Source organism: Linepithema humile, chromosome 8, assembly GCF_040581485.1.
Source record: "Linepithema humile isolate Giens D197 chromosome 8, Lhum_UNIL_v1.0, whole genome shotgun sequence".
In the NCBI taxonomy this organism is placed as follows: domain Eukaryota; kingdom Metazoa; phylum Arthropoda; class Insecta; order Hymenoptera; family Formicidae; genus Linepithema; species Linepithema humile.
Window position 1 is genome coordinate 9,663,970 of NC_090135.1, and position 25,268 is coordinate 9,689,237.

Below are 25,268 nucleotides of genomic sequence, written 5' to 3' on the forward strand. Positions count from 1 at the left end.
GAAATTGAACAAAATTAACGTTTATTACAAATTAATCATATTTTGTTAGAAATTGTGGATTTCAGTGTAAGTTCGCCAATAGTAAATCTTTGTTTTAATGTTTGGTAACAATGCCCTCGTTATGTAAAAAGTTTGCCGATTGCTAAAAAATTATTTTTAATTAAATAATGATTTGAATAAAAGTAATGAAGAATTTAATTCAGGGGAGCGAAGAAAAGGATTATAAATAATAATTTGAATCAATATGAGAAAGATTGAATTTAAAAAGAAAAAATGGATTTGTATTTTAAATTACAAAATAACAATGAATATTGCTATCATGCTGCCAGTTGAAAATTTACGCAAGAAATAAAAAAAGAGGGAAAGGATTGAAAGGAAATTCAGGGGAATTATGGGGTAAATGCGACGCGTTCATTTCATGGGGAATGTGACGTGGGCGCTGCTTCTCTTATCTCGGGGTGCAGGTGGCCTTGTTCATCGAAGTGTATAGACTTCGCCGACTTAAAATACGATCGACCTACTTCACAATATTTCTTATACTTCGCAACTCCCCGAACGACGTAGAATCTACCCCCCATTACTCGGGAGAAATTGCGCAGGAAAATATTTATTTGCTTTCGAGAAATATTTATTCGAGATTTACTTGCTATAAACAATACCTTTATTCAAGAGTTCTCGAAAGTACAAAAAGGTTTTCTTGCAAATGCATGTAGATTAATAAAGAGTAAAATTAAAAGAGTTATTATAAATTAGAGACACTTGCATTTATTGTCGCTTTCGCAAAGCGAGCTTTTGCAATTTATTCATCAACGTATAATATTGTGTCGGAATTTTCATTATTGTGTATTATTATTTATTCTGAAAGTAAACCGTAGATATTGCATGCATTTATTTATGCACGCGTATTACTTTTTACTATAAATTTTTATTTCATTTTTTATTCAGATTATATGTTTTAATGGACGAAAACTCCATCATGCGTTTCTGTCAGTTCACTTAGAAAGTTTTAACTTCACGAAACACACCTCTAGATCTATCTATCTGTCTATCTGTCCGGTTGCACTTCGATGAAACTTTTCTTGGAAATTCGTTTTCCCGCACGTGGAAACGGAACTCGCGAAACAATTTCCATGCGATTGGAAACGAGCGGACGAGATACGAACGAGAGGCGCGCGCGGACGAGATTACGCGCCGAGGAACAGATTTTACAATTGCAAATTGTCAATCCGCACGGCAATCCGCGTCTTAATTAACAATTAGCCCGAACGCGTCCGAACCGCGCGTCTCGTTTCGTGGTAGAGTTCGCCCTTTTAGGAAATACGACCGAATAAAACCGCATTCGCTCTTTTTTTTCTTTTTGATCATGCGGAAAGAGCGCGACTAGCGGTTCGCTCGCGAATTTCGTTATTCGCGACAAGAGGACTCTCTCTTTCTTTCTCTCTTTCTCTCCCGGACACGCAATAAAATCGCAATCAAAAGAACGAAAGTCAAAAATGCGATTACGCGTTCCGCGAACGTTCGATCCTTTATAGACCGCGTATCCTTCAGTTTCTGACTCGACAAATATACGTATTTCCGCAACGAACCTTAATTACTTAAACAAACCTTTCGCGAATTTTTTACATATTTTTTTACCACGCTTTATTTAGTTTAAAAACCAGAAATTTTTTTTTTATATTTTCTCGTTGATTAAAATTAAAAACGACGTTTTTCAAATTATCAGAAATGTGTGTTTCAGAGATATAAAAGATGATGTATTAGAATATTAAAAAACCTCAAATATATAAAATTCTATATATAAATATTCCTCTTTTCTGTTTAACGACAAATATTGTAAGGATCAGAAAGGAAGGGTCGTGGAAAGACAAGACACGCACGCACGTGTTCAGCGCAATTTAATTCTTTAATTGTCGTCAGTCGGATTCGAAATACACTAGTCGATCTTTATTATAATTATTATCGTATATACGTGGTACTCTTTCGAGAGATATAAATAATACATAATACAATGATAAAGTAACGACAGTACGCTGCCCCTTTTATCGCCTTAAAAATTATACATACGTACAATCCGTTAGAGCACTGCACACTCAATCGAATCACGTGTGAAAACACATACGAATTAAATAAAGATGATGATTCTCATCCCCAGCGAGTTTTTCCGGAGGGGTGAAACGAGGGAGAGGTCCATTCTTCTTCGACTCTTTGCTGATGAGGATTCTATCGCTTTTATTATCAGGAACGCGAAATTGTGCTAATAATAATAACAATTATAGATAAATCGCAGATGGCGCAGCATCCTGATCGTGACGACTTTAATCGAGATACATTGACAATCAGGATACGGTGTCCTTATTGATCCTACGATATTCACTACTATACAGTGATTATTGTAAAACACATGACTGTACACTTACGTCAACTAAAGTGTTCGAAATCATTATTGACGAACATCACGTCCAAAAATAATCGCATTATTTCCTTGTTAATAAACCAATAATAATTATCTAAAATATCTCCAAAAATAGAATTTTTCTTAAATTCTCATATCTAAGACTTTTGGAATCCTCAATTTTCTCAGGACGTAAAGGTCCTTCTCATTCAATTTTCCAATCAAACAATTTCCGAATCCATGCTTTTTCGGATTAACAAATCATGGATTTATTCTAGATTTTTGCATCCATAGATTCTCGGATCTATAAGAGCGCGCTGAGATTTATAGGAAAATCTTCGAGTCTATAAATTCCCGAATCCGAACGTTTTGCAATTAATTAATTCAGGGATCTGAATTATCGATATCCTTGCGAATTCACGGATGCTGAAATTTATATCAAGATTCGTGAGTCTTAAGATTCACAAATTCTAAGATCCATATGCATCTATAGATTTTTAGTTCACGGATCTTTTTGAGTTCAAGGCATTTTCGAGAGATCCTTGCGCTTTTTCCACACGATTACATTATAATTTTTATAAAACCTACAATAAGTTATAATTTACGTTTCGTCAAGGAGATGCTACGAGGCTTTTTTGGACGCCCGTCCAACGTATGCAACGTAAAATCTACAGCTATGGAAGATGGGCGATCCTGATCGTCCGTATTCTTCGGACTCGCGTAGAATCAATCATCCCTGTCCCAGTCCTCTCCCTCCACCCCCCGCGCCACTCGTCGCGCTGTGACGTTTGATGATTAATACTAAACGCGTGGTTGGTGAAGGTTCTCTAATACATCTAAGATGCACACCCATGCTTATTTAATGCTCCGTTAATTTAAATACGTATGCAGCACAGTAGACTATCATTTTTTTTTCTTCTATTCGTTAATGCGCGTGTTACATGTGTGTTAATGGTAATGTATGTGAATACGATTTTTTTTCCTTTTACCTTCGCCACCTTCTTCCATCTTTTTTTTTTTTTTCTTTTTCTTACTATACTCGAGTTTATACGGCCTCGCGGCGCGTCGTCGATCCACTTAAAAATCATCCTTCTCGTCCCTCGCGACTTTTCAATTGAATTACAGCGAATATACCTTTTCTTTCACCCTGATTAATTCGACTTTTGCAAGTAGGGAAGTACTCGTCGAACGGCGGTGCGCCGCTTCTCGCGGCGGTGCGTTGACGACGCGCCGATCGAGGCCGGCAGCCTTTGTTTCTTTTTTTCTCCTTTTTTTTTCTTTTACGTATTGTGCAAAAATTCTTATGGGATACGAGACGAGATATACATTCGGTCCTTCGTCCTGCCTGTTCTTTTTCGTCTCTAAAACGGGGATCGAAATCGCCGTAATCTCACAATCATTACGTCAAATATTTCCGCGCGAAATAGAAAACGATCTCTGTGTAGATTTTTCCGCGAACAACGCCGGCGGAAATTACGACGATCGCGATCCCACCGATCTCTAATTTCGAGGCTCCAGGAAAAAACGATGATGATCGCTCGGGATTTGTTATCTTTCTTTCTTCTCTCTCTTCCTCTTTTTAACGCTATCAGTCTTTCAAACCGTCAGCGATTGACAGCGATCGCGATCGATGAATGATGCGTGAAGTGAGTCGATTGGGGAAACGAACAGGATGAGACGCGGCTCTACATCGTGAAAAATCGCGCGACCGGATGAAAAAATGCTCGGTGTCTTTTTTTTTTTTTTAGGCCAACAATGGCGATTCTTTTAGGAAGGGACAGTCCCGCGAGAGCTTCGATCTTTGAATATTTATTAGAAATGAATAATTGCGCGGCAGCGTGTTTGCGATTATTCGGCGCGAGACTTAATTAGTTAGGTCGTTATTTCGAGATGTCGGAAATCGAGACTCCACGCAGGACTCGCATTCCAACTCTGATATCCCCTCCCTCTTCTTCGCCGCGCGCGCGATTGAAGTTCGCGTAAATAGCTGACTGAGAAGCGTACGAATCAGGCAGTCGAGTCGATACGACACGGCCGAGCGATCGCGCAAAATAGACAGGCAAGAATAAATACCGGCGAACGTTCCGAATCCGGCCGGATCGATGGACGAACTTGGAAACAAGTTGGAACACTCGCGAACAGTAGCGCGCAAATTTGTAGAATTGCATAATCGCCATAACTAGCCGTCTGTTATAACAAAGAATCTCCGATATCGACGAATATTACTTTGTCTCTAACGTTTCTGATTATGACACAATTTTTTTCACGTTTTGTTTGGCGTTTCCTGCGGGCAATTTTACGCTGAATTTAAAAATGCAATCAATATTTTTCATGTCATTCTTAGTTTTAGGATGACAACTTTTATACTTGAAAATAACATTTGTGACAACGTGAGATGAAGATTTTATAAATTTGCTATGTAATATTGCGCGGTTGTATCATTCTCAGAAAATGAAATTAATTAGTCAACAGTGCAGTTGTCACGCTTGACACAATTCATGATCAAATATAGATAGTAGGGCAAGTTGATAATCGTGTAAAAGAAAGATTTAGAGGAATATTTTTGTACGTTAAAGAAAAATTGAGAAAAATGTTTTGTTTTAAATGCAAAGAAAAATTAAAGCTTAAAATTACAGCTTTCAGTGTACAAATTGACTGTGGATTAATATAGAAAATACAGTTTTATAGAATAATGCATCACTGAAGCATTTCAATTCGACATAGAAAATACTGACAGTTTTCATCCAACAGGATTTTTTATGGCAGAAAGTTATTACAATTTATTATTTGGTGATTTGTTTTAATAAACACTTCAATTTATGAAGTTCAATAATTATTGATTGAACGAGGCGTAATCGAAACTGAAGAAGGAGAAAAATTGTTGCGCGTATCGACTCTGCTTCCTGAAATCGATACATGAAGTCTAATCACACCGAGAGAGGAGCGTACAAAAATGGGCTGTTTCGCTCGCGAAGCCCCATAAGAACTGAGTAGGCTGAGTCGCGACACATCTATGATCGACGGGATTACCGAAGGTAGAGCGATTACGTGTACACAGTATGCATGAGTAAAACGTGATCTCTCGTCGTGTATAACAATTGGTTTCCGCGTTCGGAGACAATGACAAATGGTGATTGCGAACGGGATTTCCGCTCTGTGCGGAGTGTCCGAAATGTCCGCGAAGACGCGCAGAAAATTGTTGATCGTTAAAAAACTTGCGAATCATTTCTCTTTTTCTTGCCCTCGAAGTTTATATTACAAGTTTCTTGCGAAATTTATGGCAAAAACGGCACGATCCGCACAGGGACGCTCCGCACAGGCCGCGGGGGATGCGAATGACGGCTCGAGTCTTACATTGCGCCTCAATAAAACTCGAACGATTATCGTGATTGTGAATAACGAGGATGAAAGGAGCATCGCGCCGTTGCGCGAGCAGTTTGTACAAACGTGAGTGAGATTGTTTTACGTGCTAAGTGAGCACTCGCGCAGCCGCGTGGCCCAACAATCGGATCCTTTCTCGGACGAAAGTCGCGACGGCGGGACGAAAACGAGCGATTACAACGGACGGCCCGCTTTCGCCCGCGCGCGCCGTCTTTACTTCGCGGGTGTTCGACTAATCAGTCAGCGGTGCAGCCGGGAAATAGATGTGACAACGAATCGATACCGTTCCGGTTCTAGCGTGAATCTTTGAAACACCGTGTAAGCGAACACATCACGAATTCATTATTAAATCCCACTTTCTCCCGCCGTTTTTTTTTTCTTTTTTCTTTTTTCCTTCACGCCCGACGTTCAGTAATCGATCAACGCGTTCGGAACGCGCACGAAAGGCATCGATACCTCTTCCGGAATGTAGCGTGAATTCTTAAACACCCTGTATACGCCGTTTTTTACCAACCCCGTTTATTGCCCGTACGCGCGCGATTGCCTTCCGCTCCTTGTAATCGCGATTCACTTTTCCCGTGAATTATTACGGGCGTCGAAAAGGGTTCGCAAAGCTCTCTCTTTCCGCTTTCTATAAATAATATAATTGTAATAGGATTATATTTTACATCGTCGCGCAATTGAATATAGCGGTTAGGCGAATATATCCGGCAGCTCTCAACAACTCAATATTATATATTAAAATATGCAACATATGTTCTCGATATAACACGTCGACTCTCCTTAAAGATCTCTCTTTCTCAATATACTATATTTAATATATAATATCAACTATAGAGTGTCATAATATAATGTCAAGTGTAATTGTTTAGTAACACTACTACGGCCGGCTGTCAGTTGGTTTCGAAAGCGTCCGATTGTCGGGTCCTTACGGAATATAAATGCGTATAAATACAATGACGTCGAGGGTGCCGAAGTCGCGCTAATGCTTGTCGTCACCCTTGCTCGAGGACCGCCTTTCTCGAGGATCGGAGGCGTCGCCTCGCTCGAGATGTTATAATTAATCCGGAAATGGCATCGCATTGCGGAAAATCAGATTCACCTATTGCCCTTTTGCAACTTTTACATACAATTAAAATTGCAACAAAATTAACTTATAATTCGAAAACATCGAAGAGAATTATTTAAATGTACGAAAGATAATATTGAAATTTGCAAGACGTGCGAGGTTTAAAATTCTGAAATTCACTTTTCAGGTATCGAACTGCTTAATTATGATTTGTAGAATTCAATTGTGATTCATACGTTGTAAATGAATTAAGTTTAATCGAAAAATTCAATTACTTCACTTCGCAGAGCGAAGGATATTGCGAGGATATATCCAGCGATACCGTCGCCGGGTTAAGTGATAAACTATCGTGTCGTTCATCGCGCATTCGTATAAATTCTACATTTTTCACGTCGCTTTTTGTCTCGCAACGCCAACCCTGGCATGAATGCGTGTCTATATGTGCGAGCGCGCGAAGCTACCTCCTTCTCTCTCCTTTTAATACTCGTTGAGTGTTTCAACGCGACACGCGACGTTGGTTTATTCTTATAAAATCGTCGGGGAACAGTCTTTTCTATTATATGTATGTCCTCCGAAGCTGCCTTCGCCGCCCTCCTTCTCCTCGTCTCTTCGTCTGTGTTTCGTAGAAAATTATAAACGCCGGAGTCACGCAGGATAGAGTAGAGTATACACACAAAGAATGAAAAGCGGATATCAAAACCTCGGTCTAGGCGCCGATCGATCGATCTCGATCGCCGTAAATCTGGACGCTTGCGGTGCTCAAGGCGGAAAATCTCGCGTAACGTCGAGTTCGAAAATTTGATTTTTCAACATTTTTTGGCTCTAAAATGTCTTGGATAAATGTCTTAACATAATAAATAGCCACGAATAGCGTAATAAAGTCAGATTTTGTCAAGATTTCGAATTTTATGCAAATTTCACGAGAAACTAACGGCGCGATTAGTAAAGTATTAATAATATTTTGAGCGCCGAAATATTCCGCCGAATTGGTTTGTCGGTCGAATATACACGCGTCAATTAATCTCCTCGGCGGCGAACGTCGTTGACGTCTAAAAACGTGTCCGCGGATCTTGCAGCACGGTGTAGTATCAAAATTCATAGAAACGATGAGGTCGCTCGTCGCAACGTGTTCCTTCGCATCGTGAATGCGCAGTATAAAATTCTACAAAAACACGAGGTCGAAAAGCGCGCGGCCGAGGAGATAAATATACGCGAAATTCTGCCAATATTCGATTCGCTCTATGTGTTTTCCATATTTATCTTTTTTTCGGCATTTTCGACAAATCCGAGCGCGTACGAGATTTCGTGCCAATCGTCGGGATCATCCGTTATCTCGATTATATCTTAAGAGTATTTCCAGAGACGTGTATTAATTAGTCAAGTGGCTAATCAATATATGATTCAGTCAAGATTTCTATATTTTCGTTTGTGATAATCTTTTCGATAACTTCATATTTATTTTCTATCTTTTTTTTGGGCCATTGGTGATTCTCGTTCAAACGGATAGAAGAATTAGTGCTCTAAGAATATTTATATTATATAGTATTATATAATATTTAATAATATTCAATTTTTCTCAATTTCGCGTACTAAAACTTTTCCGCGATTTATCTTTGAAGCGTATAAAATGTAAACATATTTCAGGACTTCGAAATACTTTGAAATGTAAAATTTTAAAAATTTACAAAGCGCTTGCACGCTCGATTGATTATCCCGAGGAAAGATAGAAACGTTTCGCGCGCAGATACGAGCAACGAGAGTGCCGGCGAGATCGATCGACCTCGAGACCGCATCGCGTCGCTGCCAAATGGTCCAAAATCTTCTAAGGATCGCGCGTAGTATCGATCGTGCAATACGTGGCGCTTACTAAAATCACGCTGTGTTATATCACGAGCGCAACGGATCTGCTAGCCAGTCCGAGCGAGCGATAAGCTCGAAGATTCCTTTTTTTTTCTCTCTCTCTCTCTCCCTCTCGTCTAGTCGAGAGAGACGTCAGTCAGCTCATTCGAGTACAATCTCAGTTTTTTCTGTTTTTTTAAATTCATTTAATGTGACATATCCGCCCGTTGTCCGAGATGGAAATGATCGTATGGAGTCGCCTTGCTCGAATACATCCGGATGTATTTGTTTCGGCGACTTATTTTCGTGGTGAGCGAAAGATCGAAAAAAAAAAAAAAAAACGAAAACAAGGCGACACGATGAAAGGATTGCATTGAAAAGAAAATAATAATTCATCGCAATGTGTTGTCTGGAAATTTGTCCACATCGTATATTTCTAAAATCCGCCATTTAACTCAAAATAAAGGTGATATATATATTTCGGATAATGCCTTAGAACTAAAATGTACAGGTTCGAATAAAAAAAGATGCGCGGTGAACGTAATAAATTAAACGGTGCTTTCGTAAAGCTTCGTCTGCTTACTCTAAATTCTAGAAAAAGAAAAGAAATTAATTTCTTAATGCGGCTTACGCTGTATATCGAATAACTGTAGTAATTGTCGAATATAAAATATGCGTGTCATCCTCCTCTAAAAATTCGTATAACGCGTGTTAGGTGCTATCGGATAAAATCCACATAGAAATACGTCGCGCGGTGATATAAAAATACTGTACAAAAATTAAATTAGGAAATAAGATTCGCTTTGCCCCGCAAAACCGCTGCTCACACCAGCATTTCCATTTCCGGGTGTCACGGGTGATCCGGTTTCCGAGTTTATCTGCGCTCAAATTCCCCTCGAGAACGTCGCCGCGGAATAAAGTGTGAGTAATACGTGATAGAATAACGCGCTTTTTTTTTTTTCTTTTTACTGTCGTCCCGACGGCGACCGTTCTCCTTGAGGATCAACCCATCCCGCCGGAATAAATTGGATCGATAATAATCGAGATTAAAATTGACACGCGATAACGCGGTGTGTATATTTTTATAAATTACACGAAGTGCATAATGATACTCAGTGTAAAACAACAGTTGAGTGCTCACCGAAGCGACAAAAGAGCCAGCATTAATTATGAGTGATTTTTGAAGGTTTTCAATTCCTTAATTAATTCCATATCTGTGCTCTTTTTCGTATCTTTGAAATTTTACATAAATTGTGTAAAAAATCCCAAGCTTTTATCATTAAAAATGATAAATTAATGTAAAACCCGATTATTTAGATTTATTCTTTTTCTAAATCCTTGTCCGACTTAAAAAACGTGATAAACTATTTAACGATGAAATCAGAGCGAACATAACGGGAGAGGGGTTGATCTCGAATAGACGATCGGTCGCGATCGGGCGATTTCCAATGAGAGAAGCCATTGTTCCATCGCGTGTCCTCTCTCTTTCTCTTTCTCTCTGATCAACTGTCGTAATATTATTTTAAGAAATAGAGAACAGGGATATATTTTATATCTATAATATGTATATCGGCTAATATTAATATGCCACCTCGTAACCATCGAATAACTTCAACACATTATTCTCTCTCTCTCTTTCTCTCGCTCTCTCTCTTTCTCTCGCGCGCGTTACAGTCGCATGCTCTCTCACGTCGTTCGCGATCGAGGCTCTCGCACGGTTCACGGGCACGACGTACATTGGTCTCGCTGCTTGCTAATTATACCTACGGTAATTATGTCATTAGCAATAGTAATGGCCCTCATAGGCGCCGCTGATCGACCGCGGATTGCGTTCCAGGACAAAATGCCAACTGAAGGCGGAGGTTCACCGTCACCGCGTCACGCGAGCTCGTGTCTCATCGTATTGCATCGTGAATAAAACATTGACAACATTAGCAATTAATCGATAAAATTATTATTAATTTGTCGAGTTTTTTCTTATTGATTCTTTTTAATTTTACATTTCATTATTCATTGATATTTCGGATTTACTCGTTGAACATGTCGACTGATCCTTGTCAATTGTTATAAATCGCAATAAAATAATTCGTTTGTTTAAAAAAAAAAAAAAAAAAAAAAAAACTTGGCTTTCCGCAAAACATGATTCGTTGAAAGATAAAAGGACACGGTGCTATTAATATTAAATAATCTAATGTAACATGCAATATTATTCATGCCTGCACATATAATATCGCATTATTATTCTCCTAAATAAAATATGTAAAATAAATCTATAAAACCTACAAAATCAAATATAAACTTATCGAGAAAAGTAAACGTAAAAATATGTATAAAACAAATTTAAATTACGCGCGCAAGTGTTGCATCTCGACTGATTCCATTTTCCTTTTAGGACGCGAGCTCGTTTTCGTTTCGCATCGACGGTTCGCGCCTCCGCGCTTCGACACGCGCTCTCATTCGCATCTCCGCTTACGCACACAGACAGGATTCACACGCGTTCTCACCTCGGTTCAAAAGTGTATATTTCCCTAAAGTCACACACACGTTGCAACAGTGCAGCAGCTCGTATTAAATCAGCATCCCTATGCCACACCCACAGCCTCAGAAGTTTACATAATACAGTCAATATACGCTATACTCTACGCTAGTGTGTCGCCAGTGTGTGTATAATATATATATATTTATATTTATATATAATATATTCATTTTTTTTATGTCTTCCCGAATATATTTATAATAAGCGCGCGCACGCGCGCGCGACGATTGGTGGGTATCTCAAGTATTACAAAGAAGCAAGTGCAAACGCAATCTCTCTCGCAATGGTAACGGGATTATTCGTTTTTGTTTCCTTTTTCTCCCTCTTCAACCGGCTCTCATGATATCTCTCCGTAATTACGCTAACAGAAATATATACATATTTCTTCTTCTTCTCTCTCTCTCTCCCTCTAATGTCGACTTTTTTTCCCCGGAAGTTGTGAAGAGTCCTCAACGCGTTGCTTGGCGAACGCAAAATCCATTGCGATACAATCATCGACTCATCCTTTAATAATTCGTGAGTCTTCTATAATGATCATCGCGCTATTTAATTCAACAGTCCTTCGCTCAGCGGAAAGGAATATATATATTTCCGTGAACTGCATAAAAAAATTACGAGCGACTCCTTCGCTCTCGTGTCGTCGCCGTGTGACGCTTCTTCGCCATTACTTATTTATAATACTCACATAGACACGCCTGCCTTATTCTTAGCGCAGTGCCTCGCGATGATCGGTATACGTTTGTGGTCGCGCTCCCTCAATACCACCTTAAAATATACACTTACGGTCCTGGTGTCTGTGTGTTCATGCGTGTACGTGTATAATCCGTGTACGTGTGTATAATATATTTATACGCGGTATATATATTAATTTAGAATTGTGCAATGAAGGTATTAGAGCCATTAGTGCGACTACTGCTGCGGATGTGGTTGGACGACGTCGCTCTCTTTCTCTCTTTCTCTCTCTCTCTCTCTCTTTCGCTTCCTTTCTCTCTCTCTTTCTCTCTCTCTCGCTCTCTTTCTTTCTTACGCGCTGATACCTATTATCGATACATCGAGATCGCAGATGCGGATCTGCGGGCGCATTTCTCGCGGATCTTCACGCAGCGGACGCTTCACTTTTCCCGCTCCTCGTCCCGCCGCGATCTTCCACGACGACGAAAGGGCTCCCGGATAAAAATGCGTCGCACCGCCTCGCCTCAAGGTCGGCGGCGGCTTCTCGCAATTCAAGTATGCTTAATCGAAGTGTCGCTCAAGATGTTTCAATTTATCGCGAGGCCTTTGTGAGGCACGACCCCTTTCTCCTTTCCCGGCTATTTAAAGCCCCGCTTCTGCCATCACGCTCGCAGACGACGTGGGTAATTGTAAGAAAAGAACGCTCTCGCGTCCTCGAAGCCGAGACAGGACGATCGTGTCGGCTCTTCGAGCGCTATCGGTTCTTCTTCTCCGTTCGATCCGTTTCCGCTTCCGTCCGATTAGGCGCCGCCTTCCAAAAAAAGATCCACTCGTCGCATACGTGAGTCCTGACTTCTCGAGTGCTGAAAGGAGCACCGAGAGCAAAGAGATCCTTTTTCCTTTCTCGCGGCGCGATATACTTTCGTTTCTCCGCTCGTTGATCCGCCAATCCGCTTGTCATCGATCCGTAAAACCTCTTCGGCTGCAACTCTTCGTATGTACATTCCCGCATTCGTAGCTTGCCTCTCGACGTCGGAAACAAATGTACACTTCACTTCCGGTCCTAATTTAATTTAAAAAAAAAAAAAAAAAATAATAATAAGCTGCCTGTTGTTCACCGCCTTTTATCTGACTCAGCTGCCGTATTCGTATCCTCGAAATTCTTCTTCCTAATCGTAACATGGACGTGTCTATTTCTGTACACCTCGCTAAAGCGTATTATAACATCCGTCGCTTCCCTTCGCGCGATTCCTCCAACACTTGAATGCACTCGAGTACTTTCATGCTATATCTCGGACTATCAACGATCCCGCAAATTGCTCTATTACTTGTTCTCTTGTAATAATTGCTAGACTCTCGACTTCTCCCTTACTTTAACAAGTTTCAAAACGTTTTCCTTGCACCCAGTCTGCTAACTCTCTCTCTCTCTCGGCTAAACGTAACCGGTGTCCATCTCGCGACACCTACAACAGCGCCCGTATCCCCGTTGATCCCGGAGACGCGATCGTCTCCTTCCGACTTGCGGAGTCGCTCCACGGGAGAGTCGTCGAACGCGCAGCTACCTTGATCTTGAGATACAATCCTCCTATCTCCTCCCGCTATATGGACGTTTCGCCGCGCAGGCGGGCGCGGGCGGCGACGGCGATGGTCACTCGAGGCTCCTGGCGAGATCCTGCGAGGCCGCGTTACACCCAGGAGTCGCCGGCGGCGGCGGCGGTTGAGCTCGGCGGCGGCACTTGATTCGCCACCGTCGCCGCCACCGGAACGCCGCCGGTGCCGTCCGGTATCAGGCCGACGCCGTCCGGCACCCACTGGCCGCCCCCGCCGCCCCCGGGCCCGGCTACACCGCCTCCGGGTATCGCGGCGCCGCCGCCGCCGCCGCCGGCCTGACCCACCACCTGGCCACCCTGGCCCACCCCCAGCTCGTACTGCCGCTTCTTTTTCTTCTCCAAGTTAACTTGCGCGTAGAGCGGCTCACCGGGTTTCGGCTGCTGCAACACACACACACACAAGCCAACGGTTAGCCAACTGCCTGCTGCTGCCGCCGCCCGCGCGTTTCTCTCGCGCGCGGCAAGGGGGCGGGTGGGCGAGGGTGCGGGGGGGGAGTACCGCGCGGCGCCTCGGCCCTTCGAATGCTGAAAGAAGCTCAGATACTTTTGCGGGGGTATTTTACACACGATTGCACTCTCGATTATCCAGGCGTGAATCATCGCGAGACGCAGTAATAATGAAAGTGAAAAGTGGCATGCTGGAACAAGCAGATTCGTCAGCGAACAGTAATAATTAGTAAAGAATGTAGATATGTGTTAGATTGTTGCATGCAAGTTTAGAGTTGCAAGTATTATGGGTGCATTGAAACACAATTTTTTTGCAAAATAAGTGGAAGATTAGTGGAAGAAATTTAGAAATTTACCCAACATTTTTCCTTGTAAAATTTTTATTTTTATTATAATGTTTTAGGGAAGCTCCCCCTCTTTTTCTTCCTATCGTCAGGTAATCGAGAGTGCAATGTAATATCCAGGCAAGACGTTAAAATATGATATGTTTGGCCTTTATTTGCAATTAGATATATAGGCTATCTAATATACATATTTTCAAGTAACTGATTTTTTTTTTTGTTTCTTACACTGCGCTTTAGTATTCGGCTAAATACAGAATATAAATATATTCCGACGTGTGCGACGTGAGTAATGCATAGTTGAGATACACATGATATAAAGACGCACATATACGCGTGTATGTGTGTGTGTGTGCGCGCTATAAAATTATATATAATAGTATATAATTTCCTTCACGTGATAGAATATATAAATGAAATTCTCATAATAAATCAATAATTTGTTCAATAATATAATCCTTCGTCATTGACGTACTAAAAGATTAGACATGATTCTCTATTAAACTTAGCGTTATATCCTACAACATTAATTATTTAAAATAAATTTCATAAAATACTGTGTTAAAAAAAAATGTTAATAATAATTTCGGGAATCAAAATTCTAAAATCTAATTTATATGGCGTCGTATATAGCGTGTGAATATCCATATCAATTATACTCTGTGTACTTTAACTTACGTATCCTTTTCTAAACTTATATACAAAATCGGGTATACAATGAGGACTATATAGGCTACGTAATAATTTAGTTGCAAATGTGTTTACACTTTGCGGTACATTAATAAAATATAATTAAATATTACGTCAAAACACACACTAAAAATTCGTAGGAAACTGAACTCGCTCTCTACCTCGATATATAAATGCTTGTTTTTTTTCTTTTTCTTCAATTACCAACGATTAAGTCGTCGATATAAATTATCTTCTTATCGTTCGCTAAAAGCTAAAATAATCGCTATCGTTAGAAATCGTGTTTGTGACGGTGTTCTCGTTTAGGCAGTGATTTCGTCAGCCGTGGCTTACTAGTGTTAACATTGTGCGCTCGGTCCGCGGAGACAGAGAGGTGTGTACAAAAGTGACGCGAGTACTACCGAGTGTACCGTCGCTTATTGTTAGACCTAAAATCGTTAACAGTAATACTGCGCGGTGCGTTTCTAAGATTATATCTTTTTCGTAATCAAATCAATTGGAACAGCTGGAAAAACTGCCGTGAAAAACCGTGCAAAAGGTCGCGAGATTTAGAAAGTGACTACGCGGCGTTATTAAAAATTGCGGTTTTGGTCCAGTTTCGTGCTTTGGTGGATTCGTGTGTAAACGTGTTGCGCGCGTGAACATTAAATTGCAAATTTCCGTACAGCCGGATGATTCGCATTCCACTAAATGCCGAACGTGTATTACATATAGCGAGTAATTTTTATTTTTAACTCTTGGATCTTTATTATATGAAAAAATGTTTGCTTTCTTTCTAGTGCACAATAATTTTACCTCTTTCCCTTTGCATCTACTTAACGATACAAGTCTGCGCAGTAAAAATAAAGATCTTTACAAAGTGTAAAGAGTCAACGAAAATGTGGGAAGACAATCGTTGACACAAATCATTCGGTTAAATTATCTACGCCGGTGTTCCTCGACGCGAATTACAATGTAAAAATTGCGGAGTGACATTCGTTCGTTTTGGCACAATCGATTGCCAAGGTGTCGATCGTTCTAGGTAACTACTTTGAATCACACTTTGCGAGCTTAAGCAAAGTTAGTAATACGATACAAATATTTGTGTACGATCTATCGGGTGTGTTTGAGGAAGTCGTGACGAAAGACTACAATTTCTACCTAAAACCTATCTTGTGACGCGATTATCGGAAAAATCATGATGGCAATAATTAGGACGAAGTCTCGTCGGTCCTAAGAAAAGTCAAGCGCAATTACGAAGCAACAACGTTAATTAAATTTTCAATTTTGCGACAAGAATAATAGATAATTTATATGAACCGTTTTAAAATGTAAGTTTTTAAATTTTTCTATTTATTCATGAGTTGTAAATAAATTCCGAAATTAATGTTTTTTTTTTTTTTTAATTTATGAAATATTAGTAGGTATATTTTTTTTTCTTAAGACCGGCGATTCAAATTGCATGTAATGTGCACATGTGATTTTTTTTCCGTCGATTGTGCTTGTCTTGACGAGATCCTATAAGGTGTACCTACACAGTGTATTTGTTTAGTGATGCTGTTAGTTATTATTACTTACTGATTGATATATAGTAGGTCGACCGACATTATTCGAGTTCATGTTCGCTCGCTGGATCGTTCGATCTTCATATCTTGTGCTGCCCTGGCTTGCCATCGGTCGATTCAGGGTGCTGCAATCATAGCTGCATTTTAACGTAGAATCGAGTTATCCGAGGCAAAATACCGAGGACTCCGCGCAACAAATATAACGAATTAAACCTTATAAAATGCGACAAATAAATAAAAAACAAAAGATAAGCGGAGTCCTAGAAATAAAAATATTACAAACTAAAATCGCGCTTGAAAGAAAGCAAACAAATTTTACGATATTTCTAATTAATATTTTTTTATTTATTCTTCATATTAAATATTATAATGATAAAGCGTAAATAACACACACAAAGAACTAAATTCTATTAAAATTATGAAAAATAATTGATGAACGATAAAATCGATTTAAAATCAACTAAACATATTGTTATATGCATTTATTTTATATATTTATATATTCATCCGGAAACGCGCGTGGTTAATTACCTGTTAGCGTTGTTGGGTGAATTAGGCCCTGAATTTCTGGCGGCGACGGTTTTTGTGACGAAATCTTGCTCCTTCCAGCCGTGCTTCTTGTAGACGTCCCGCAACTCTTGATGTTGCCACATGGTGAACAATACTTGTCCTAAAAATACGTTTAGGTTAAATAACCTCGATAGTAATTATTCAGTTAAAATAAGCCGTGTATTCAGCGTTATTAATATACAAAGTGACAATTAGAAAATTTATTACGCGCGTAAAACATTTTTTATTAAATTACTTTGTATATAATTCTTATTACAATCGACAAATTTCTCGTATTTAAAGCTCTTCAAATTTTGTATTATTCACCAATTTAATTCTGTGCATTCGCAAAATAATCTTAGTAACATTTTAATTGTCGTCTTGTATAATTAACTCAAAATAAATTCGACCTCCCGGTCTCACCTGCGAATTTAAGAACACGCGGCGTGTATTTCTGGCGTTGCCTGGTGATGTTCATCAATCTGTCGACGCCGCCGGCGTCGAGCAACGACCGCGAGAACTCGGCGTTCTTCTTGATGACCTCGTTGAGAGTGGCGAGCACCGCGGCGATTGTGTCGTCGCTCGTGCCCTGATCGTGTTGGTTATTGCCAGACGGTAGCTTCTGGATGAGATCCCTCATCGCGTACTTGCCTATTAGCTCCTTATTGCGCTGGTCTATCGCCAAGTTCCTGAGTGCAGTCGCGACCGCGCATACTACTCGGTCCACCTGGCCGCAGAAATTAATTATAAGCATAATACCAAACTTTATTTTACTAATTACGTATTAAACATATTTGAGAAATCAAAGAAGATATTTTTGAATCACATATATATTTATTCTCTGGCAAAGTGTAACTTTAGACGTCAACAATAGTTAATAATAGTTGATGCAAATATGTATTAAAATATAAAAACAAAATAATATAATTAAACGTTAGAAATTTTTGCAACTTTTAGTGCGCATAAAATAATTAAATGATTGCAGACGGCTCAAGTTTAATTTATAATTTCGCTGGAAGACATATATATATACATATGTCTACTTTAACCCGTCGGTGTTGTATATTTTAACAGAGCCGTTAAATATATTAGACCTCTCGTGAAATTCGTACCTCCATTCTCAAAAGTTCCACCAATATAGGAAGGCCCTTCTCTTTGCGAACGGCCGCGCGAATCTCGATGCTCGGCTGCCAGTAGCAGGCGGCGAGGTTCTGCAGGGCCCCGGCGGCGGCCTCCAGCGTTTCCGGATTCGAGCAGGTTTGCAAAAGGCTGAGGTACGACTGGACCACTTCCGGTTGCCAGAGCAATTCCATTCCCCTGACCGGTTCGGTCCGCGGATTCGTCGTGCGCGACGCGGTGGTCTCCTTCTGGACCGGTTGGCCGTCCTTCTTTTTCTTGCTGCCGCCGAAGCAGCCTAGATTCTCGCCTAGAGCAGAATGACGCAAAATTCGCATTAATAAAAATCGCACAGTTGCGTTACAAAAGAATTGTGAAGCCAAGAGTTCGATGTGTTTGATTTTTTTTTCTTCAAATTTATAATTAATCTCGTATTTAATTATTAAATCGCTTGTTAGATTTAGATTTCTTAATGTACGATAATGCGACAGCAATTTTCAGCAATACTGAGCAGCACTGATCGACATCGAGAAGTGTTAATGTCCGTTCTTGCGTTTCTGATGCGCCCGTTACGCTTCTAAATTCTTATCTAGCTAACCTGCTAAATGAAATGAACCACTTATCTACGCAACAAACGAAATCAGAAACGAAACTGTAAACTATCTGCCAACTTTGCAACAAGCTCGCTTAATCTATCCGTTGTCGGTGGACTTTGTTCTGAATTCTAGCGCAAAATAGACAGTGTATACAAAAGTGGAAATTATTGCTGTAGAAAACACAGAGCAATTACGAATTTAAATTGAAAAAAAAGAGAAAAAATAAATAATTCACAGGGAAAGTATAAACTCATGATAACGTGTTCAGCTTTTACGACGATTCGCCAAAGCAAAGCATGCGATAACTAATTTACCAATGGATGAGGGTCTTACCTTGACATAAACTGTACGCTAAAAAGATTGAAACACAGTTTAATCCATGCTGAACTAGGATCCGATAAAAAATCGGTACAAACAACACGTAAATCAAAACGTCGAAATCAACTGGAAGATTCAACTAAGATTCAACTAAGATTTGTACATATAATTGATGATTACAAAAAAAAAAAAAAAAAAAAAAAAAAAAAAAAAAAAAAAAAAAAAACACGAAATCATAGGAAACTAAGAAGAATACAGACAGAGATATACAAGGTACGGGGTTCGTGTATGTACATTTCTGGACACACTGTATATATCCATCCCCGCTTTGAAAACTAGTAAGATGCATATTATTGATGGAAATTAGGAGAGAATTCGACAAAACAAAAATAATCGTAAAGAACACAGATCGTAAAATACACAGTCGTCTACTAGATCGAACCATCTATTTGCTATTGCCACTTTTCTAAGTACGTTATTTCTAGTTTCCCGGCGCGACACGAATATTCCGCTACCTCACATCGGTATAAACCGGAAGTTTTAATCAAATTTGATACGCTACGTAAACTAACTACAGCTACTAACTACGCCGTGAAATATCAACGACTGCGTGTTCGCGCGTGAAATGCTCAAATTAACTGCTATTCACAAATATCGTAAAAAGGGAAACTACTATTTGTTATTATTTCAAGCCATATATCGTAAATGTTTCAGCAACTCGCGCGCAAACATTTTAATTGGAAATCGCGGAAGCTGAAATTTCTGATACAGATAGTTCGCAAAATTTCATAGAGCTCTGAAATTTTAAGCGCTATCGCGCAATTTCGGCCGATCGCTTTATCCCAATTTGATGTAGAACAATTAATCGCATTCGAAAGGCGCATATTTACACGATAGTTTCGCACAATAGCTAGAAAAGTGCCTGCAGCAGGGAGGCTGCGCGCTCCCGGTGATCCAATTTTATGGTTGGTTTGAGGGATGAATCATTTATCTCCTCCTCACTCGTTCCTCTCAACCTTTTTACACATACATACACACGCACAATGTGATTGCATCTACACGCCTATCGAGGGAGGTTCGTGCGTGCCGCGGAAAACGTATTCGTTCCGAAAGCACCGCTCGAGATATCTCTCCCTCTCTTCCACTGCAATTTATTTTTCATCGTTGAAGCACAACGCGCATTTGTCTATGCAAATCTCATGATTGCGCATTTGTCAGCATTTACACGTGTCATTCGCAGTATGAAGGACTCACGCTTCTCCCAAGATCTCGGGGAAAATTAATTTCAATTCAGTTCAATTAATCATATATTTACTCAACTTCAATTCGATTCAAAGATATAAAAGCGGAGCTCTCGAAATTTTCGAAATTTGTAAAAGTGAAGTGAACGAAACTTTTCAAGCACGATACCTTTTGTCCAAGTTTTTTTTATATATGAATGAATTATTCGATTGATTTGCAGAGAAAAGAAGTAGAAGCGAAACAATAGACATTACGTTAAAATTGTACGAAAGCGTTATTTCTATATCCCTTAATTAGATTAAACTCAATTTAGATTGATTATGAACAAAATTAGGTTAAATCTAAATTGAGCTCCGATCAAACTTAAATTCAGATTAATTTCCTCGAGTTTCCGGGGGCGAGGTTTAAGCTGTCGCGGCACTGAATCCTCCACACGAGCTGCAAGTTGTCACTCCATGCTACGATAATGATAAATCGCCCTTTCATCCCCCATCCGGTCTCACCTTTCGCGGGCGCCGCGACCCTGTTCTGCACCGTGGACTGGATCGGGTGCTTGTCGTAATTCGGGTCCTCCACCTCCTGGCAGCGGTAGCTCAGGTTCCTCAGAATGCACACGCAGTTCTCCACGATTTTGTTGCCGATGTTGGACTTCTCGATCGCCGAACGCACCACGTAGAGCAGCGCGTCCACCAGGCCCTCGCACTCGCGCAGATTCTTACGCGCGTACTCGCCCGCGCTCGACACGTTCCGCAAAACGCCGGACGCGTTCCTGAAGACCGTCGACCAGCACGTCTCGCCGCTCGACGAGCTCGGGTCCCAGCCGCTGTGAGGTATTATTATGTTGTTCACCACCATCGTCACGCCGTCGTCAATGATCGACCTCTTCAGGTCCTGAAAACCGCACATCCGAATTACCCTCTCGCGCGCTTTAAGTCCCTGTTAATGAGAGAACTCCGGTCTAAAAAAAGAATTCCCTACGCGTTTGACTTTGGATTTAACGCACGCGAAATTATTTAGTGGGAAAATTAGAGGAAGAGTGTTCCCTGCGTTCTAATCCATTTTAATTTATGTTAATTTCCTAGTTAATGAAATTCTCCTTTACTGTCCATTGCGTTAAGAAGCGAAATTCTACCGACTAATATTTCACTTTTAGTTTCGAAAAAATCGTGTTTAATATTTTTAAATGTTCTCTCATAATTAAAATTTTTAACTAAAAGACTAATATAAAAAATTTTGAAACTAGAATGAAAAAAATGTTACATCAGAATATTAAATACACCAAAATGAAAATTAAAAGTTAAACATTAATGTTTGTATTGAGAACTGTATTTTTAAATGCTAGATTGATTGAAAAAGATTTAAAAGCATTAAAATAGAGAAAATTTCACCTTCAAAAGATTAAAGTATAAAGAATTGAAGTCAAAAATAAAAATACGAAACGTGAGAAAATGTTAAAAATAAAAAATTACAACGTATTGAACATTTAATTTGATTTTCTCATTAAATTTTCTTTTCGTCTAATGTAAGTCTCGTATTAAGCGATTCGCGTGCGTTAAAATCAAGTCGGGCGCGAAGCGATCGATGTCGAGAAGTGTAAACTATTTATAAAAAAGTCAACGCACATGTGTGTGTGTGTGTGTTTGTTAACAAGAAGATAAAAAAATGATGACAATATTACAGTAAAATATAAAAGTTAAGAAGAATATTTCATAAAGCCGAATATCACAGACCTAAAATGATCTAAGCGCGCGTTGATGATTTTGCTAAACAGTGTATTTGTCGGGAACTCACCTCGCACGAGGACAGATTCCACAACACTCCCGTGACCAACTCCTTGACATCCGCGTCGGACGTTCGCCGCAGCAGGTTGATGAGCGCCGGCACGCCGCCGGCGTTCTTGATCGCGCGCTTGTTCTCGTCGTTCTGCCGGCCGTACGACAGATTCCTCAGGGCGCCGCACGCGTTCCGGTACACGTCCGGATTGTCGTGGTCGAGAAGCTGCACGAGCGGCGGTATGCCGCCGAGGCTGCGCGTTTTCTGCTTGTTCGGGTCGTCCATGTAGCAGAGGTGCTGCAGGTACGCGGCCGCGTTCGCCTTGATGATGTTGTTCGGGTTGCTCAGGAAGCCGATCACCTCGGACAGGTTCGGGTCGCGCCAGCGCATGGACTTCTGGTCGTCGTCGAGCGGCGACGCCATGCCCGGCACGACCGGATGGCCGCGCGACTGCAGCCGCTGCAGGTGCACCTCATCCTCGAAGATGCCGGGCGGCACGCCCGACGTCAGCGGCACGCCCGGATGGCCCTCCTCGTAGCCGGGCACGTCGCTCGGCACCGGGCCGACGCCCACGGCGGGCCCGTAACTCACGGGCCCGTACGGCGACGGCGATACATATCCGTACGCTACCTTGCTCTCGTCTGAAATGCGGAGCATCGTGATATTAATTATACTCTGTCGCCGTCGACACGAAGACGCCCAACTAACGGAGAAGCGTGCAATTCGATTATGTTATCTTCGGCGATAACCGCTTATCATTCTCTCGGAATCTCGAGAAATCCATCGCGTTCTCGAAGAGCAATGCGTTTCGAAGACGATAATATCGTAATATAGATTTATTATTTCTGAAATCCTTGATCAAATTTGCAATTAGGATTACTAATGTATACTTTAATAATTAATTTCATAATTAATTTCTCATTCGACTCCGAGAAGAAACAAGCGTTGCAAGGAAAGCGGATAATTCGGCGGGGAAAAATGATATCGCCGAGTTAAATCGTAATTGCATATCGCGTTACACCAGAAGCAATCTCTTATACGCTGTCCATCAGAAATTACATAATAATCTGCAAATTAATGACGTTTGATGAAATATGAACTGCCTTGATAAATCATGTACGTGCATCAATTTAAAATATCGAGGTAGCATCAGTTATTAATTCGCATTTCAATATTCAAACGAAACATTTTGGGGATGTTTAGGAAAAGAGGACAGAGAAAGAGAGAGAGAGAGAGAGACGCGAGTTAGATAAATGGCGGATGTGTTGCACCACGAGGGTGCTGTCGAGAGGGTTCGTCGACATCATCCATATTCCACGTGTTGCTGATTCGATCTGGAGCAAGAGAAACATAAAATAACAAGGATGTGTCGGACTCGCGCGCGGGTCGAAGTTCAAAAGTGAATTACGGTATCCGTTCTCTCTCTCTATCTCTCTTTCTCTTTGACCACCCGTTACAAATCGGCGCATTTTCGCCACCGTTCTACACACCGCGACGCGTAATCCAATCGCGTAAATCGTGAAAAAACATCGCGCAAGAGGGGTGGGATGTCGTTTGAAATCGAATTTCGCCTGTCGACGGAGAAGAAACGAAACGGGTCGCACTTGTTGCGGACCGGCGTCTCGCGTCTACCTACCGTACTGGTCCCCGGGACCACCTGGACTCGGCGTAATGCGATAATGGTCCTGCAAAGCGGGGTTTAAACCGGGGTCGATGTCGTTATAGCTGCCCTCCACGTAAGGCGCACCCTTGCGCAAGTACTCTGCGGAAGAAGAATCGCCGCTTTTATATCGCTATCACAGATTTCATTCGACTCTCTTCCCTTCCTTCAAAGGAAACGTGAATTTCACGCTTGTCATTGTCTCTTTTTAGGATAACAATTTTTTAGCCGTGTTTTCCGAAAGAAATGTTCAATATTTTTATGTCACTTTTTCAGATTGAAATAATTGAAAATAATATTTTATGTTTTAAAATTCAACATTTTTTACAGCTGATTGAACTTCTTTAAATGTTTTATGTGCACATTTTATTTTTCATAACGATTGTATTTATATAATATTAGTTTAATGAAAATTTATTATCAAATAATAGTACATTATTGCAAAAAATGACACGATTTCTATTTCACACAAATTGAATGTTTTCACTTAAAAAATCTAATTTTACGTTTTGATGCACTTTCAAAATACAAGTGACACAAAAAAATATCCATTAAAAATTCGACAAGCAGATTTAAAATAAAATCATTACTCATTAATTATTATTTATCTATCCGCAACCATCAAGCTTGTAAGTAAACCAATAAATCTTAAACCAAGCAATTATCATTCTGCGAATCAATAAATCCAAGAGCGTTATTTTTGTATTTAAAATATTTTTCCAGTCGAAAATCATAAAACTAGAAATAAACAAAAATCATTGCATACAGATGTTACATACCGTGTGGCGGTGAAGCACGACTGTGCTCCGATGGGCTGTGGGGGCTGTGCGGGGAGTGCGAGCGCGGCATGTAGATGCCATGGGGACCCGGGTACCCCGGCTGCGGCGGGTAGCCCAGGTACGGGTCGTAATGGTCGAAACTGACCATGTACGGATCCGCGGGGTAGCGCGGATCCGCGTGCTGGTAGTCTTGCGACATCAGCGGCACCGACATGTAACTGACCGCGCCCGGATCCGGCTCCATGTGCGAGACCTCGCGTACGACTTTCGTCACGGTCGTCACCTGAGGAGGAAGCGTCCCGTCACACAATCTTTCTCTCTCACGCTGCATTCAACGGGATTTTTGCGCAACACCCGCGCTCGCGCTGCGCGCAATGCGATTATTGACGACGACGCGAATCAGATTTCGCGAATCGCTCGTAAATGGAGAGCAAATAGAAGTGCCGGCGCGCTCGGGTGAAATTAATCGAGCGAATCGACCGTTTCAGCGAAAATACGAAATACATAAAGTGCGAGGATCGCGAAATAAAATATTTAAAATTTGTTTAAAAAAAAAAGAGCTATGTATTTTTTTTTAATTTCATCACACGCGCGCAGCAAAAAATGATACGGGTTATAAATTGGCGGCGGAACGGGACGCAATTGAACGAAGTTCAGAAGTACGTCACGCGTGAATTTATGAATTGCAAGTTGCGTGCGCGCAACTCGCGCGGA

At 40.7% G+C, this 25,268-nt stretch overlaps 1 protein-coding gene across 8 annotated transcripts in view; it reads right to left on the minus strand.

Moving 5' to 3' along the window:
- Positions 1-1,878: 1,878 nt before the first annotated feature.
- p120ctn (adherens junction protein p120) overlaps positions 1,879-25,268 on the minus strand; it is a 47,547-nt gene continuing 24,157 nt past the window's right edge. For 6 of the 8 annotated variants that reach the window (XM_067360156.1, XM_067360155.1, XM_067360153.1 and 3 more), the window contains 9 exons: positions 24,555-24,837; positions 23,752-23,877; positions 22,134-22,756; positions 20,846-21,233; positions 18,183-18,496; positions 17,494-17,797; positions 17,053-17,191; positions 16,535-16,658; positions 1,879-13,880 (listed from right to left, as the gene is read on the minus strand). In XM_067360156.1, coding sequence (XP_067216257.1) covers positions 13,575-13,880; positions 16,535-16,658; positions 17,053-17,191; positions 17,494-17,797; positions 18,183-18,496; positions 20,846-21,233; positions 22,134-22,756; positions 23,752-23,877; positions 24,555-24,837 — 2,607 coding nt within the window. In that variant the 3' untranslated portion in view covers positions 1,879-13,574. The remainder of the gene's footprint in view (positions 13,881-16,534; positions 16,659-17,052; positions 17,192-17,493; positions 17,798-18,182; positions 18,497-20,845; positions 21,234-22,133; positions 22,757-23,751; positions 23,878-24,554; positions 24,838-25,268) is intronic. The other 2 variants (XM_067360149.1, XM_067360150.1) reach the window with 2 other exon arrangements.